Here is a 17503-nt window from a genome sequence, read left to right as displayed (position 1 = left end):
TCTCCCTTTAAGAATTTAAAATCAAGTTTAAGCTAAGCATATATTCTTTCTTCTTTCAGGAAAACAAAACAAAACACTGTTACCTACCTGGGTCTGACTTCCAGCACACTCGGTACAAACCCACCAAAACAAATACTGAAAGTGTTATTACAATCAGAGCAATAACCACTGGCAAAATAATACCTAAAAAGAATTGGAGACATTGTCAATTAGAGTGGCTACTGAATTTCACAGAGATAGTTCAGTAAGTGAGCAAAAGCATGAGTGCTTCCTTTCTTCTTTAAACATCATTCTATTAAAAACACTGTATTTTAGGCAAAGATTGATCTGATTCAGGGTTTTGTTCTAGTTGTCATTTTTGACGTAACCACTTGATGTCAGTCTTGTTACCCTTCTGAAACAAATTCCATCCTTAAGAGAGAGTGCCCCCATCTTCCTGGAGACTGAAGAAGTGGGGAGATGAAAGACTGGAGAAGCAGAAGATGTACTCTAGATTATAATTAAACCCACATTCACTCATTACATTTTTTAGTACTTTATAATGAAGTTACTGGGAAAATATATATAACCCAATTGGGATTGCTCTAGTCCTAACGCTGGCTTTCTAAAACACAAATGTCTTTCTATAATAATATCTTAAAACTAGAAAAGGCATAAAATAAGCAGATATCACAGTGAAGATGATTCTTAAAAATAAACATGATTCAAGAGAGATGTGTGTATGTGTGTCTGTTTGGGGGAGTGGTGCTGCTGCAGTAACTTAGGTGAGTCTTTTATATTTCTATTAAGAGGAATAGAATTTCTATTATATTTCCTCCCCCTCTTCCCTTCCTTCCTCCCTGCCTCCCTCCCTCCTTCCTTCCTCCCTCCCTCCCTCCTTCCTTCCTCCCTCCTTCTTTCCTTCTTCCCTCCCTCCCTCCCTCCTTCCGTTCCTCTTTTCTGATGGTCATTTCCAAGGTTAAGAGTACAGTGATAAAATCAAGAGAGCTGTCATAGACATACGACTAAAGGAAATTAAGATGATATTAGTTTAACATATTTGCTTACATACATACTCCTTATATATTTATCGGGGTAAGAATTATTCTCCAAATTCGTCTGTAAGATGGTTTACACTTCCATTGTCAAAGACAAATATTTGTTTTAAGTAAGTTCTGCTGATTTCCTAATAGCTCTTAGGTGAAATCATCATCGCCTTTCAAAATGAAGATGCCATGAATCAGCAGGTCAGTAATTTCTGTGATGACTTATTTAATGAATGGGCTTACCCAAACTTAAGAGAGACTTTTATACTAACAGTTTTGAATCTATTCTCTTTATTCTTAATTACTAAGAAAATTATTTAATATTCTGTATTCAGTCTTAGCACACACATAAATGTTGTATGACCTATATATGTTTTAGTTAAAATGGAACATTTCTTACTGGCCATTTTTAATGTTAAGATAAAGTTCTATGAAAGCAAACAGTTCACTTTTTGGTATAATTTACTTTATAATTTTAATTATTTACTTGACAAAAATGAAATATATTCAAGGTATACAGCCTGATAACTTGGGAATAATTCACTTTTATGGGGAACTCTACCTATGCACTTTGGCTTATCTGAAATAGTCCCATTAAATCATCCTTGGCCCTTGATGGTAATTGCTAAATACTAAGCTAAGAAAAAATTTGCCAAAGTGTGCTTCATCCCACCCACCTTTTTTTTGTTTGTCTGTTTGGCCATTAAGACCAGACTCACTTCTGGGAAATTTTCAGAGCAGGCAGCAGTTAGATAGGATTGTAATGGAATTGCCAGCTCAGTAAAGTTGAGTAAAGGCTTCCCATAATCTAATTTCTCCCCTTTACCAGTCACATTAAAACATTCTGCCTATCTACTGCCATGAATGAAGACATTGTTGTTACTCACTGGAATAAGAAGGGCTGGTTGCTGAAGCACTTGCGTTTTTTCCATTCTCAGTGCCTATTATTTTAAGAGTAAAATACAGTCACTTTTGTGCCAATCTCTGCAGTCCTCCCTCCACCCTCATTTAAGGAAGCAGCCATGATTTGCAAGTGCAAAAGATCCAGTCTCATTTTGAAGGAGCTTTGTTTTTTGAGTCAAGATTGGTAGGGTTTCCTTGGTGAGAAAGGGTCAAATAGAGCAGATTTCCACCTAGGCACACAGATATCCTACCTTGAGACTGTAAAGTGCCTTCTGGAATAGTAACTGGCATTGAGTGTAATGTACCAGTTTTAGAAGGTGACGCATCTGGTTGTAGAGTGCTACCTGTAGGAAAATCACAAATCCAGAATCAGACTCTGGTATTAAGTCTTCATATAAGATTTTTTTGCAAATTCAAATAGTTTGCTTTTCTGGAGATCTGTGAAAACCAGTCATTGTTGAATAATAGGATACATACAATTACAACAATAAACTATAAGTTCATCCACTCCTCCTGGAAAGATGATTAAATTTAGACCCAGAAAGCCTGAGTATCAGTTTTAGATCTTCAGAACTGGCCAAGAAAACTTGAGCAAGTTTTAAAGCATAGGTTATAGCCTGTATAACCTACTGCATAAAATTCTTGTGGAATGTGAATCTATGCAAAAGCATTCTTCAAATTTCAGATATTATAACTTTGGGTGATAGTGTTATTTTTCTATCACACATAGTTAAAATGATCATAACTGCACAGGACTTCAGATTTTATAGTATTTATCAGTGACTGAAGAGATAAAAATTGCAGTTGAGGCTTTGGCTAGAAGAACTGAGGAAAAATCAAAGAAGACTCCTTCATTTTCATCCCTAAAGTTCAGCAGCTGGTTTTATTATGTGCCTTTTCTAGAGGAACTTCTGCTTGGCTGTTTTTCCACTAGTGTCCATGTTCTTTCCTTCCAAGGAAAATAGAAATTAAAAATTTATTTTTATTGTTATTTGTTTGTTAAGTTAACATTTACCATCTTAAAACAGAAGGACTGAAACAAAAATTATATGTAAAAATTGACTACTCAAAATCCATAGCTGTCAAGAAGTTTAAAGGAATATAAATAATTAAGTATTATATAAGTTGAAACCATTTTATCTTGTGAATTTGGGATAAAGTGTAATTTGTACTTAGAACATTTTTTGAAATTTCATTCTCTTTCTCTTGCAGTATGAAGTGTTCTATTTAAATTATGCCTGTTTGCCTTGTCGCTTCACTGAATTGCAAGTTCCTAGAGTGTGAGGGCCATACTTGTCACCACACCCCACATGGAGCTCTGGCCACAGGGGGTGTGCAGTCAAATGTAGCTGACAGCTTGCCTGAACTAAGAGGCACCTCTTATGATACGGTTCCTTGGGCATATTGAGGCCATGTATAATTGCACCAAAGAAACTGATATTTCTATGACTGCCTTGGCTCATTCCTTCTTCACCACCCACATTCCAGCACGCACTGCATGCTCATGCATTTTTGACATCTGTGGGTGAAGAATAATGTTTAGAGTCTGTACCGTTCTTGCCATGCAAGAGATCTGTGGGTGGAAGCTAGATTTATGCCCGTAAGAACAAAGAAAAATGTCAGGCTAGCACATTAAGCAGGCAGAAAAAGGAATATTAAATGAAAGAGTGGGAACTAGCTGAAACCTTGGTACTTTCAGCTGCCTTTTCCAGTGTCAAGTAGTTTAGTGAGGATGAATGCTCTTTCAGTTGTCTTGGTAGAGAATAAGGTGGCTGATCAAATAACCAATGATGTTAATCCTCTTGGGATTTCCCAAGGGTTAATTATCCTACCATATTACCTTCTTGTAGACAGGCTAAATGGCAGCCTCAGGACTGACTGTAATCTGCCTGGGTCAGAAGAAACTCCCAGCTTCCCTGCTTCAAACGTGTTGATTGTCCAGTGCCAATGGTTTCTGTAATGACCCATAGATAGGCCAACATGTGAACCCCTCAAAGTGGAAGGATTTGGTGGCTCCTTGAACAAATGCTTTAAACATTTGTTCTGTTTTTCTTTAAACTGAAAACTTCAGTTGAGAAATTATTTCTGAATCCAGCACACACAAACACACACACACTCCACACCACACACACAAACAATTACTGGTCATGACCCAATCATGGAAATTGACCCACAGTTTAAGAGCTCTATTTTTCAGCATGATCATATTGCTGAAATTATGGTACTTGGCTGAATCCACAAAACGTGAGCCTAATGTTATTCTTTCTATGACTAAGATGGGGAATCCATGACATGCTCAGAGCTGATGATCTACACAGTTTTCATTGAGACTGTATTATCCTACATGACTAACAAAATAGCATTTCCAGAGGAAGTGTTGGAGATATATAGCAGAGTGGCCAAGAGCATGATTCTTAAGACAGGACAGCTGGGTTCAAATCGGACTCTAGCACTTACCTCTGTGGAATCTTGGGCAAGTTTCTTCACCTCTTTGTGCTTGAGTTTCCACATATATACATGGAGATTATAATAGCTGTACATCATAGTAGTGTGAAAATTATATGAGTAAAAATAAACTTAAACTGCTTAGAAGGGTATGTAATATTAATATGTATAATTCTATATAATAATAATGTTCTACTATTATATTATGAAGATGCCCCTAGAGAGTTGAATGTCCCAAGCAAGGTCAGTTTGTCTGATTTTCTCGAACATTCTACGGGTGAAAATATATGGACTTTAGGTCTGTGTTTTCAGATGCTTCTTTGCTCTAGTCACCAAATTGAGGAACTGGAGAAATTGGAGTAGAATATGGTGCTCTTAGATGTCATAGGTTTGTTCTTAGACCCTGACTTTGGTGATTGTTATGATTATTGAATTCGTGGCTATGTTGTTTCAGGATTTAAGTCCAGTCTGGAAACTTTAGATCAGAACTTGGAGCAAGCTGATGAGGCAGAGACCCTCAGAGTCAAGTCTGTTGTAATAATGTATATCCAAATTTGTCCCATCAGCATCTGACATTGGTACATATTTGGACCTCACTGTAGACCAATTACGTAATAAGTCATTGAGAGTTTTAAAGACAGAAGACCTATCAATATCCCAAAGCACCTGTGGTTGCTGTAGTAATACTCCTTATAGAACTCAAACTATAGAGAGTGTAAGTGACCAAAGTTACTCACATTTCCTCTGAAATCCATCTCTGTGTTTGCACTGGTAACATGTCTCTCTAAGGCTGCTCCCAGCCAATGAGTGGGCCTGCCACTCATTGGCAGGTTCCTGGCTTGTTCTTGGGATAAATGTGGGCTGCAGGATTCCCTGATGGTCTTCCTGAACCTCCTCTAGAACGCATGGCCACCCAGGTGCTTCTGCTCAGCATCCCTGCTCTCTCCCTCCCCCCATCACTATGGTCAGATGTGTATTGCAGTCCGGTAGCTCTTCCAGACTGTCCTTGTCTCCTCACCAGCATTTCTTCTCACACAGGCATTTTCTCTAATAAAATCATTGTACTTTTAATTGCATCTTGAACTCTGCTTCTCTGAAGATTCAGATTAAAGCAGTCTCCCTGGCAAGTATTTAAAAGGCCACTTCCTATTGGGAGCAGAAATGAAGCCTCAGGAACTTTAAACTGGACATAGAAGACATGGGCACTGGTTCTTAAGGGAAATATCTGTTTGTCTAAAACTTTTATTCTCCCCTTTTTTTGGGAAGCCTAACTCTTCCTATGGAAAATTACTCCTTCCCCGCTTCATGTGGTCATAAGAGATGCCCCTTCTTACTCCAACCTCAGGCCCACTATATAACCAACATTCTCTTCTAAGAATTTGAATGTGTAGTGATTTTGAGTTATTCTCAGAGTGAAGCTCTGAAGAGACTATCTATGGGTAAACAAAGTCCCTGAAATTACTAGGACACAATCCTTTATTCTGTGAGTTTCCCTCCCAAAGTTTTTTTAGTTAAAAGAAATCTTGGGCCAGGTTTAGCTGTGGTGGCTCACACTTGTAACCGCAGCACTTTGGAACTGGTCTCTAATTGCAGTTTGCCATTTAAGAAAAAATAACTTTTCTGCTTTTGACACAAATCTTTTTCTCCTGCTTATCACATTTTCTTTATGTGACTACCAAGAGAGTAGACTCTATTGATTTTTTTTTCTTTTTTGTCTCATTGGTTGGTTGTTCCTTTTCTTCTTTTTTTAAAAAATATTTTTAATTTTTCTTTATTTATTGAGACAGGATCTTACTGTCAGTTTCAGGATCTTGCTGTCAATTTCAGGCTGACTTGCAGTTGTGCAATCACAGTTCCCTGCAGCCGTCACTTACTGGGCTCAAATGATCCTCCCGATTCAGCCTCTTGAGGAGATAAGACCACAGGTGTGTACCACCATGCCCAGCTAATTTTCTTATTTTTTCATAGAGGTGGATCTTGCTGTGTTTCTCAGGATGGCCTCAAACTCCTGGCCTCAAGTGATCTTCCCACCTTGGCCTCTCAAAGAGCTGGGATTATAGGTATGAGCCACCACACCTGGACCCTCTTTTTCTTTCTAAATTATAATCTTGGAATGACCCCCAGGGTTTAGTCTTTGGTCCTCATATCTAATGACCCTTATTTATTTGGAGATTTCATTCAATTTTAAGGATTAAATACATCAATATCACTGATTCCCCAACTTATACTTCATCCCAGGCCTTTTTTTTAAATTCCAGATTTGTAAATCCAGACACTTACTTAGCAAGTAATAAACATTTTGAACTCTAACATGTCCATACTTTAACTTCCAGGCTATCTGAAGCCTTCCCATCCTAGTTTAGAGCAGACATTCTTTTGAATTGCTCAAGCCAAAGACCTATTTTTGATTCATCTCTTTCTATTCTCTTCCACATGTAATCATCAGGAGTATTTATTGGCTTCATCTCCAAAATAAATCCAGACTTTGGAGATTTCATACCATCCACTCTGTGATCGCCTTGGTTAAATCCACCATCTTCTCTCTCCTAGATAATGAATCCTTTTTTCAGTTGACAGTGTCTCTTCAGCTGTCTGAGTTATAAAGCATGAGTCAGCTCATGTAATCCTGCTGCTCAAAGCCCCCAGTGATTCACCATTCCCCTTAGAAAAAAAGCCGAAGTCCACGTGATAACCCACAAAACCCTAGTAATCTGTCTGGAAAATCCCCTGCCTCATTTCTGCCCACTTACTTAAGGCTGTCCCTTAAACATGCTTGGCCTCTCCTCAAGTTCTAGCTCTGCCTGGATGTTCTTCCTCCTCATATTGGGTGGCTCACTTCCTTCTTGTATTTACTCAACCCTTTTCTGGGAGACGTACCTTGGCCACATTTTTAATCTTGCAAACCGTTTTCCACCTCTCCAGTGCTTGTGATCCCTTTTCCTCTATTGCTGCACATTTTACTTCTCAGAGCACTTACACTTTTTAGCTTACTATACAATTTAATTAATTATTATTTTATTGGGTATAGCTTATCTTCCCTACTAGAATATAAGATCCTCTAGCGCAAGGATCTTTATTTGCTCACTGATATTTCCAGAATGTTATAACAGTGTCTGGAAGTAGGGTCCATCACTATTTACTGAATGGATAAACAAACTTTTTGGCAACAGAATTGACTACTATGAAAGATGAAGTGAATTTATCAGATTATCTTTTTAATCTTAATATTGGGATTGGCACATATTTAAAATCATGATATTATTATTTTTTCTCATTCATTCAACAACAACAACAAAAATAGAGACCTACTCTAGGTCCATTACTAAATGTTGAAGAAAATATAACAGAGTATGAGAGGTAGCTCTTGCATTTAAGGAGCTCACATTTTAGTAGGGGAGGTGAGAAATATATCCCAACATTGATAGATGTGAAACATGCAATAGTAGGGGAGGTGTGAAACCACATCTCTACTAAAAATACAAAGATTGGCTGGGCATGGTTGTGCTTCCTGTAGTCCCAGCTACTTGGGGGGCTAAGACAGAATTAAACCACATCTCTACTAAAAATACAAAGATTATCTGGACATGGTGGTGTGTTCCTGTAATCCCAGCTACCTGGGGGACTAAATCCCAATTGCTTGAATTGGGACCCAGAAGGCGGAGGTTGCAGTGAGCCAAGATCGTGCCACTGCACTCCGGCCTTGGCTACATAGCGAGACTCTGTCTCAAAAAAAACATATATATATATATATATACATAAATATACATAAGTCTATTTTCAATTTAGGCCTCAATTAAGAAGGTATTTTTCTCATCAAAACAAACTGAACACCTTCCTTCAACAGATCAAACCAGACCATGAGGATAGTAACAAGGAGACAGAATTACTGCTAATATAGTAAATAAAGCCTGTTGTAGAGTTCATTGGAGAACCATACGCCTTCAGCAATACCAGGAAATGTGTTGGTTCCTAGACTGATTGCTGGGCAGCTCATCAGTGAAGACTGTGAGTTTTTATGACTTTTCAGTGCAGGCTAGGGTGGTGCAAGAACAGTGCAGAGCATACTTTGAGATTCAGCAGGTCTCTGAATTAGATAAGAATCCCCTTAGCCATACCCAGAATCTACAATTTTCTAAGGAGAAGTTTATACCAGACACTCCCACATATACATTGATTTATTTATCATTCCATAATTTAATTCTTTTCTTCTCAATTAATTTTCTAAACATCCTAAAATCCCAAGATAAAAAAAAAAACTCTAGCTATTATTCTGCTAGAGGTATATTTCTAGCTTGAGTGGATCCTAACTAAACAACAACATCAGGATTCTGTCATTCAAAGTTAGAAAACTCAGATAAACTACCCCCTGTATAGAATAATTCATGTTTCAGTTTATATAAGTTTCTAGAGGTCAGCAGCCAAATTCTCAGAAATAAGAGTGTTGAGCACAGTGAATATGCTCAGATAGGATGGAGCATCCTCTTTTCCAAAGGCCAGTGGTCAGGTTTGGTGGGGCTTGTAATACCTGTTCTGGCTTTGTTTCTATCAAATTTAATGACCACAATGCAACTGAGACTCTGAAACACAGTTAAGGAAAGTGAAAAAAGATACGGATGATGAGATCTTTCAAGATACGCTGGTTGCTGTGGGAATATTGTGATGATTAATTTTATGTGTTATATTGAATGGGCCACTGGGTGCCCAGATGTTTGGTCAAGCATTGTTCTGAGTGTGTCTGCTAGGGTGCTTTTGGATAAGGCTAACATTTGAGTTGGTAGACTGGGGAAAGAAGATTGCCCTTCCTGACTGGTTACCTCTCATCCAACCAGTTGAAACCCTGAGTAAAACAAAGAGGGAAGTTCTACCTGATTATCCTGAGCAAGGACCTTGGTCTTTCCTTGACTTAGGATGCAAACTGAAACTACGGCTCTTCTTGGGACTTGAGGTTACTAACTTTTAGACTGGAAATTATGCCATCAGCCACACTGGTTCTCATGCCTTTGGACTCAGGCTGGAACTACTCCATCTGCTGTCCTTAGTCTTGAGACCTGTCACCCTCTATTATTACTTGAGCCAATTCTTACAATACCTCTCTCTCTGCCCCCATCTTCTGTTTCCCTCTCTCTCTCTCTCTCTCTCTCTGTCTCGTTCTTGCTCTCTGTGCACATTCTATTGGTTCTGTTTATCTGGAGAACCCTAATACAGTTGTTTTCCCCAGAAAATTAAGTGCTAATGGTTTATTCCTTGCTCAATTCAGTGAAGTACAATGGTCCATTTTGCTCAGGGCTGAGGTCTCTTATCAGTGATATCAAACGGTTCATTTTGAAGGACAAGTTATTAGCTCTCCCTGTCTGTGTGAAAATGATAAGGCCAAAGAAAAGTGAATTCCATCATTGCTTAAAACTGTTGTAATGGCTATGCAGTGTTTGCATTTATCTTTAGGGAATAACAGTCCTTCACCACTTTTCAGTGGGTCTTTTAATCTCCTCCTTAGGTCTGAACTTAGAGCTAGAAAAATCAGTAGGCAGAATAATCTGGCTACCAAGTGGTCAATTCTTTCATGAACCCTTTCTTATCTTTTAAAAATGGCTTTTTTTTTTTTTCACTCAATGGATACCACAACCACAGCTAAAGGAAAAAAAAATTACTCTATCCTTTGATCTTACATAAGATTATCTGAAGTTTACCTATGACATATTACTTTATACCTACATGACTAATAGAATTATTATAGTTATGTATAATATTGACTTGTGTCCTTAGTAACTGCTAATGGCAGACTCCATGTATCGTTCCTCTTTTAGCTAGTGTACACATAATAGGAACAGGATGAATATTTATTAAAAGCCTTGGTTACTGGTGGTTGTTTAAATATACCATTCTGTATAGTCAGTCTAGGTTTACACCAAATTTGGGGCCTTACCAGATATGTTACAGTGGGCAGTTGCAGTTTGATTTTCCCATAAACTTTAAATACTGAACATAATTTTCTCATGTTAAGCATCACTAAACGCATCTTTCCACTACATACTACCTCTGCGCTATTTAATGAAATGAGTGATTTAATGAAAATGTTCTTAGACCTTGATTGATCAATTGGTCATATCTACACAACTATAATTATCTTCTATCTCTTATTTTTAAAATAAAATAATTTTAAAATACATTTTTGTATATATGTAAAGTATACAACATGATACTATGGAGATACATTTAGATAATAAAAATTACTATAGTGCAAGAAATGAACACATTGATCATCTTACATAATTATACATTTTAGTTGTTTTTGTGGCAAAAGCATTAAAATCTACTCATTTAGCATGAATCCCAAACACAGTACAATTGTGTTAGCAAAGTCCTTATGTTGTATGAAAGACTCCTACACTTTAATCCACAGAGCTGCTAACTTTGTATCCTCTAATCTATATCTTCCCATTTCCTCTCTGTCCCTGTAACTGCTGCTTTGTTCTGTATCTCTGTATATTTGATTTTTTTTTTAGATTTCACATGTTAGTGAGATTATACAATATTATTTCTGTGTCTAGCTTATTTCACTTAGCATAATGTCCTCCATATGCATCCATGTTTTGGCAAATGGCAAGTCTCATTATTTTTTAGGACTAAATATTTCATTGAATATGGAATATTATTCTCTATCCATTTATCCATTAACAGGCATTTAGGTTGTTTCTGTATCTTGGCTGTCATGAAAATGAGAGTGCACATACGCTTATGTGGTGGTGATTTAATATCCTCTGGATATATGCCCAGAAAAGGGACTGTTGGATCATTTGGTAGTTCTAGTTTTAATTTCTTTCAAAATCTCCATATTATTATTATTTTTTAGACAGAGTCTTACTCTGTTGCCCAGGCTGGAATGCAATGGCACCTTCTCTGCTCACTGCAACCGCCTCCCGGGTTCAGGTGATTCTCCTGCCTGAGCCTCTTGAGTAGCTGAGATTACAGGCCTATGCCACCATGTCTGGCTAAGTTTTGTATTTTTAGTAAAGATGAGGTTTCACCAGGCTTGTCTCAAACTGCTGACCTCAGGTGATCACCTGCTTTGGCCTTCCAAAGTGCTGGGATTACAGGCATGAGCCACCATGCCCAGCCAAGTTCTTCATACTATTTTCTGTAATGGCTGCACCAGTATGCACTTCAAGAGTTCCGCTGCTTGATAAAAGCTGGAAAGATCTTGAATCAACAACCTAACATCACAACTAAAAGAACTAGAGTTCCAAAATCAAACAAACCCTCAAACTGGCAGAAAACAAGAAATAACCAAGATCAGAGCAGAACTGAAGGAGACCCAGACTCAAAAAATCCTTCAATAAATGAATGAATCCAAGAGCTGGATTTTTGAAAAAAAAAATAAAATAAAATAAATATACCACTATCTAGACTAATAAAGAAGAAAAGAGAGAAGAATCAAATAGACAAAATCAGAAATGATAAGGGCGATGTCACCACTGACCCCACAGAAATACAAATAACCATCAGAGAATACTATAAACAGCTCTGTGTTCATTAACTACAAAATCTAGAAGAAATGGATAAATTCCTGGACACACACACCCTCCTAAGACTGAATCAGGAAGAGACTGAATCCCTGAAGAGATCAAAAATGAGTTCTAAAATTGAGGCAGTAATAAATAGCCGACAAAGCAAAAGCAAGCTAGTGACCAGATAGATTTACAGCTGAATTCTACCAGAGGTACAAAGAAGAGCTAGCACCATTTCTACTGAAACTATTTTAAACAACCGAAGAGGAAATCCTTCCTAACTCATTTTATGAGGCAAGCATCATCCTGACACCAAACCCTGACAGAGACACAACAAAAAAGTAAAACCTCAGGCCAATATCTCTGATGAACATTAATGCCAAAAAATCCTCAATAAAATACTGGCAAATTGAATCCAGCAGTACATCAAAAACTTATCCACCATGATCAAGTTCGCTTTATCCCCAGTGTGCAAGGTTGGTTCAACATAAGCAAATTAAGAAATGAAATTCATCACATAAACAAAACTAAAGACAAAAACCACATGATTGTCTCAAGAGATGCAGAAGGGGATTTCAATAAAATTCAAAATCCCTTTATGTTAAAAACTCTAAATAAACTAGGTGTTGAAGAAACATACCTCAAGATAGTAAGCGCTATATATGACAAACCTACAGCCAATATCGTACTGAATGGACAAAATCTGGAAGCATTCTCCTTGAAAACCATCACAAGATACAGATGCCCTCTCTTACCACTCCTATTCAACATAGTATTGGAAGTTCTGGCCAGGGCAATCAGGCAAGAGAAAGAAGTAAAGTATATTTAAATAGGAAGAGAGGAAGTAATATTATTGTTGTTTGCTGCTGGCATGATCTTCTATCTAGAAAACTCCATCATCTCAGCCCAAAAGCATCTTAAGCTGATAATCAACTTCAGCAAAGTCTTGGAATACAAAATCAATGTGCAAAAATCACTAATATTCCTAAACACCAACAACAGGCAAACAGAGAGTCAAATCATGAATGAACTCACATTCACAATTGCTACAAAGAGAATAAAATACCTAGGAATACAGCCAACAAGGGAAGCAAAGGACCTCTTTGAAGAGAACTACAAACCACTCATCAAGGAAATCACAGAAGACACAAATAGAAAAACACACCATGCTCAAGGATAGGAAGTATCAATACTGTTAAGATGGCCACACTGCCCAAAGAAATGTATAGATTCAATGCTATTCCCAGTAAACTACTATTGACATTCTTCAAAGAATTAGAAAGAAAAACTATTTTAAAATTCATATGAAACCAAAAAAGATACCCAAAGGAATATAAATCAACTTTTATAAAGTTACATGCATGCATATGTTCATCAAAGCACTATTCACAATAGCAAAGACATGGAATTAACCAAAATGTCCATCAATGATAGACTGGATAAAGAAAATCTGGTACATCTGCATCATGGAATACTAGTAGCCATAAAAAGGAATGAGATCATATCCTTTGCAGGGACATGGATGGAGCTGAAAGCCATTATACTCAGCAAACTAATTCAGAAACAGAAAACCAAACAGTGTATGTTCTCACTTATAAGTGGGAGCTGAACCATAAGAACACATGGACACATGGTGGTGGGGGAACAACACATACTGGGGCCTGTCAGTGGTGGGAGTGGGTGTGGGGGGAATGGAGAGCAGCAGGAGTAGTGAATGGATGCTGGCCTTAATACCTCGGTGATGGGATGATCTATGCAGCAAACCACCACAGCACACGTTTACCTATGTAAAAAACCTGCAAATCTGCACATCCTGCACATATACTCTGGAACTTAAAATAAAAGCTGGAGGGAAAAAAAGAGTTCCTTTGTCTTCATAACCTTGCCAACATTTATCTTTTGACTTTTTAATAATAAGCACCCTAATGGTTGGGAGGTGGTATCACATAGTGGTTTTGACTTGAATTTCCCTGATAATTAATGATGTTGACCACCTTTCCATACACGTGATGGCAATTTTCATGTCTTCTTTCACAAAATGTCTATTCAGGGTCTTTTTCCCATATTTTTTATTTTTTGAGATGGAGTCTCGCTCTGTCACCCAGGCTGGAGTGCAGTGGCACGATGTCAGCTCACTGCAAACTCCGCCCCCTGGGTTCAAGCAATTCTCCTGCCTCACCTTCTTGAGTAGCTGGGATTACAAGTGCGTGCCACTGTGACTTGCTAATTTTTTGCATTTTTAGTAGAGATAGGGTTTCCCATGCTGGCCAGGCTGTTCTCAAACTCCTGACCTCGTGATCCTTGGCCTCAAAAGTGCTGCGATTACAGGTGTAAGCAACCATGCCTGGCCCTTTGCCCATTTTATAATCATGCTATTTGTTTTTCTATATTTGCATCTTAACCCCTTATGAGGTATATAGTTTGCAAATTATTTTTCCCAATTTGTAGTGTGCTGTTTTATTTTGCTGATATTTCCTTTGCCATCAGAAGCTTTTTAGTCTCCTGTAGTTCTGTTTTTTTGATTTTGTGGATTGAACTTTTGGTCTGATATCCAAAAAGCCTAACTGCTGAGGCCAATGCCCAGCAGATTTTCCCCTATGGTGTCTTCTAGGAGTTTTATAGTTTCTGATCTTACCTTTCAGTCTTTTATCCATTTTTAGTTGATTTTTGTGCATAGTTTAAAATAAGTGTCCAACTTTAGTCTTTTGCCTGTAAAAACCCAGTTTTCCCAGCACCATTTAGTGAAAAAACTAGTATATACCTATTGTGTGCTGTTGCTGTCTTTGTAAAGAATTAGTTGACAGCACACATTTTGATTTATTTATTTACTCTATTCCACTGGTCTATGTGTCTTTTTTTTATGTCAGCACCATATTGTTTTGATTATTATGGATTTGTAATATAATTTTAACTCAGAAAATGTGATGCTTCTAACTTTGTTTTTTTATTTTCAGAATTGTTTTGGCTATTTGGGGTCATTCATGTTTTCATACATATGTTTGGAATTGTTTTATATTTCTGTGAAGAATAACCTTGGGATTTTAGCAAGGATTGTGTTGAATCTATATATTGCTTTTTGACATTTTAACAATATTAATTTTTCTGATTCCTGGGTACAGAATATCTTTCCATTTATTTCTGTCTCTATCAATTTCTTTTATCAATGTTTTCTATTTTTAAGTATACATATGTTTCACTTTCTTGGTTAAATTTATTCCTAAGGACTTTACAGTAGGGTTTAATATATAACCCCACTGTAAGTTGAGGAGCATCTGTACTTGCAATGGTTTGACTCAACAATTTTTCAACTTTAATATGGGTTTATCAGGGTATTGAATGCATTTTTGACCTACAATATTGTCAATTTATGATGGTTTTATCAGAATGTAACCCCACTGTAAGTCAGAAAGCACCAGTAATTTTTTATGCTATTATAAATGAAATTGATTTCTTTTCAGTAAGATTGTTATTTGTATATAAATGCTACTGACTTTTGAATATTAATTTTACATTTTGCAACTTTACTAAATTCATTTATTAGTTCTAACAGTTTCTTTGTGGAATCATTGGAATTTTTGAATATAAGATTTTGTCATCTGCAAATAGAGATAGTTTTTTTTTTATTTTAATGCCTTTTATTTCCTTTTCTTGTATGATTGCTCTTGCTAGTACTCCTGGTTCTATGTTGAACAGAAGTGAAAAAACTGGGCATCCTTATCCAGTACTGAATCTGAGTGGAAAAGTTTTTATTTTTCTCAATTGATAATAATTGTAGCAGTGTGTTTTTCATAAATGTTTTTTATTATATTGAGAAACTTTCCTTTTATGCCTAAACTGTTGCCAGATTTTACAAAATCAAGAACTGATGTTGGACTTTGTCAAATGCTTTTTCTGTATTAATTAAGGTCATTGCGTGGTTTTTATCGTTCATTCTGTTAATGTGATGTGCTACATTGATTGATTTGTATACAACAAACTAGAATTGCACATCAGAAATAAATCCCACTTGGTCACAATATGTAATTCTTTTGGTCTGCTGTCGGATTTAGTTTGTTATGTTGTTGGGTTTAGTTTAATCCTCAATATTTTACTGAGGATTTTTGTATCTATGTTCATCAGAGAGATTGGTCTGCATTTTTTCTTGTAACATCTTTATCTGGCTTAGGTATCAAGGTGATGCAGACCTTATAAAATGTGTTTGGAACTATTCATTCTACCTCTGTTTTAAAAAAGAGTTTAAGAAGTTTTGGTATTAATTCTCTAATTGGTTTCGTAGAATTCAGCCATAAAACTATCTGTCTCTGGGCTTTTCTTTTTGGGAAGTTTTTTTTGTTACTTCTTCAATCTCTTTATTTGTTATTAGTCTGTTTTTCAGGCTTTCTATTTCTTCCTGAATCAGTCCTGGTAGGTTGTTTGTTTGTTTGTTTTACTATGCTTTTAAAGCAATTATCTGTTTACTCTAGATTATCCAATGTTGGAATATATTTTTGCAGTACTCTCTTATGATCCTTTTAATTTCTGAGGTGTTTCATGTTTTTTTAATTTATATTTTATTTTATTTATTGGAGTCTTCCTTTTTTTTTTCAGTTAGACCAACTAAAGGTTTATCAATTTTGTTTATTTTTTTAAAGAACCAACTCTTAATTATATTGATTCTTCCTATGAGTTTTCTATTTTCTATTTGATTTATTTCTGTTTTGATTTTTATTTTCTTCCTTTTGCTAATTTGAGGTTTAATTTGTTCTTCTTTGACTAGTTCCTTAAAGTGTAATGTTAGACTACTTATTTGAGATCTTTTTTCTTTTTAATGTAGGCATGTGTTGCTATAAACTTTTCTCTTTGAACTGGTTTTGCTACATTCCACAGGTTTTAGTATATTGTGCTTTGATTATTGTTTGTCTCAAGATGGTTTTAAATTTTCCTTTTTATTTCTTCTTTAACCCATTGGTTGTTCAGGAGCATGTTATTTGATTTCCACATACTTGTGAATTTTACAAGATTCCTCTTATTATTGCTTTTTAGTTTCATACCATTATGGTCTGAAGTGACATTATTATTTCAATTTCAAATTTGTTAAGGCTTGTTTTGTGGTATATGGTCTATCCTAGGGAATGTTCCATATGAACTAAAGAAAACGGTGGCATATTCTGCTGCTGTCAAATTAAAGTTCTGTTTATGTCTGTTAGGTCTAATGGGTGAAAAGTGCAATTCAAGTCCAATATTTCTTTGTTAACTTTCTATGTGGTCAATCTATCTACTGCTTTTTAATTTTTAAATTAATTTTATGTTCCTTTTATTTTAATAGCTTTTGAAGTACAGTGGTTTCTTGTTACGTAGATGAATTATAAAGTGGTGAATTCTGAGGTTTTAGTGCACCTGTCACCTGAGTAATGCTCATACCTAATGTGTAGTTTTTAAATCCCTAGCTTCACTCCAACCTACCCACTTCTGAGTCTCCAAAGTTTATTATATTACTCTGTATGCCTTTGCATATGCATAGCTTAGCTCCCACTTAAAAGTGAGACTGTACAATGTTTGGTTTTCTATTCCTGAGTTACTTCACTTAAAAGAATTGCCTCCAGTTCCATCCAAATAGCTGCAAAAGACATGATTTTATTCCTTTTA

The 17503-nt window shown here is 36.4% G+C and overlaps 1 protein-coding gene across 13 annotated transcripts in view; it reads right to left on the bottom strand.

Annotated features, from left to right (window-relative positions):
- Positions 1-17503, bottom strand: part of EMCN (endomucin) — a 119135-nt gene that overhangs the window by 20749 nt on the left and 80883 nt on the right. For all 13 annotated transcript variants that reach the window (XM_078367893.1, XM_078367885.1, XM_078367884.1 and 10 more), the window contains 3 exons: positions 2180-2272; positions 1913-1966; positions 88-183 (listed from right to left, as the gene is read on the bottom strand). In XM_078367893.1, coding sequence (XP_078224019.1) covers positions 88-183; positions 1913-1966; positions 2180-2272 — 243 coding nt within the window. The remainder of the gene's footprint in view (positions 1-87; positions 184-1912; positions 1967-2179; positions 2273-17503) is intronic.

The sequence above is a fragment of the Callithrix jacchus genome, chromosome 3 (assembly GCF_049354715.1).
Source record: "Callithrix jacchus isolate 240 chromosome 3, calJac240_pri, whole genome shotgun sequence".
In the NCBI taxonomy this organism is placed as follows: domain Eukaryota; kingdom Metazoa; phylum Chordata; class Mammalia; order Primates; family Cebidae; genus Callithrix; species Callithrix jacchus.
Note: the sequence above shows the minus strand (reverse complement) of the source record. Positions and strands in the feature narration are given on the sequence as shown.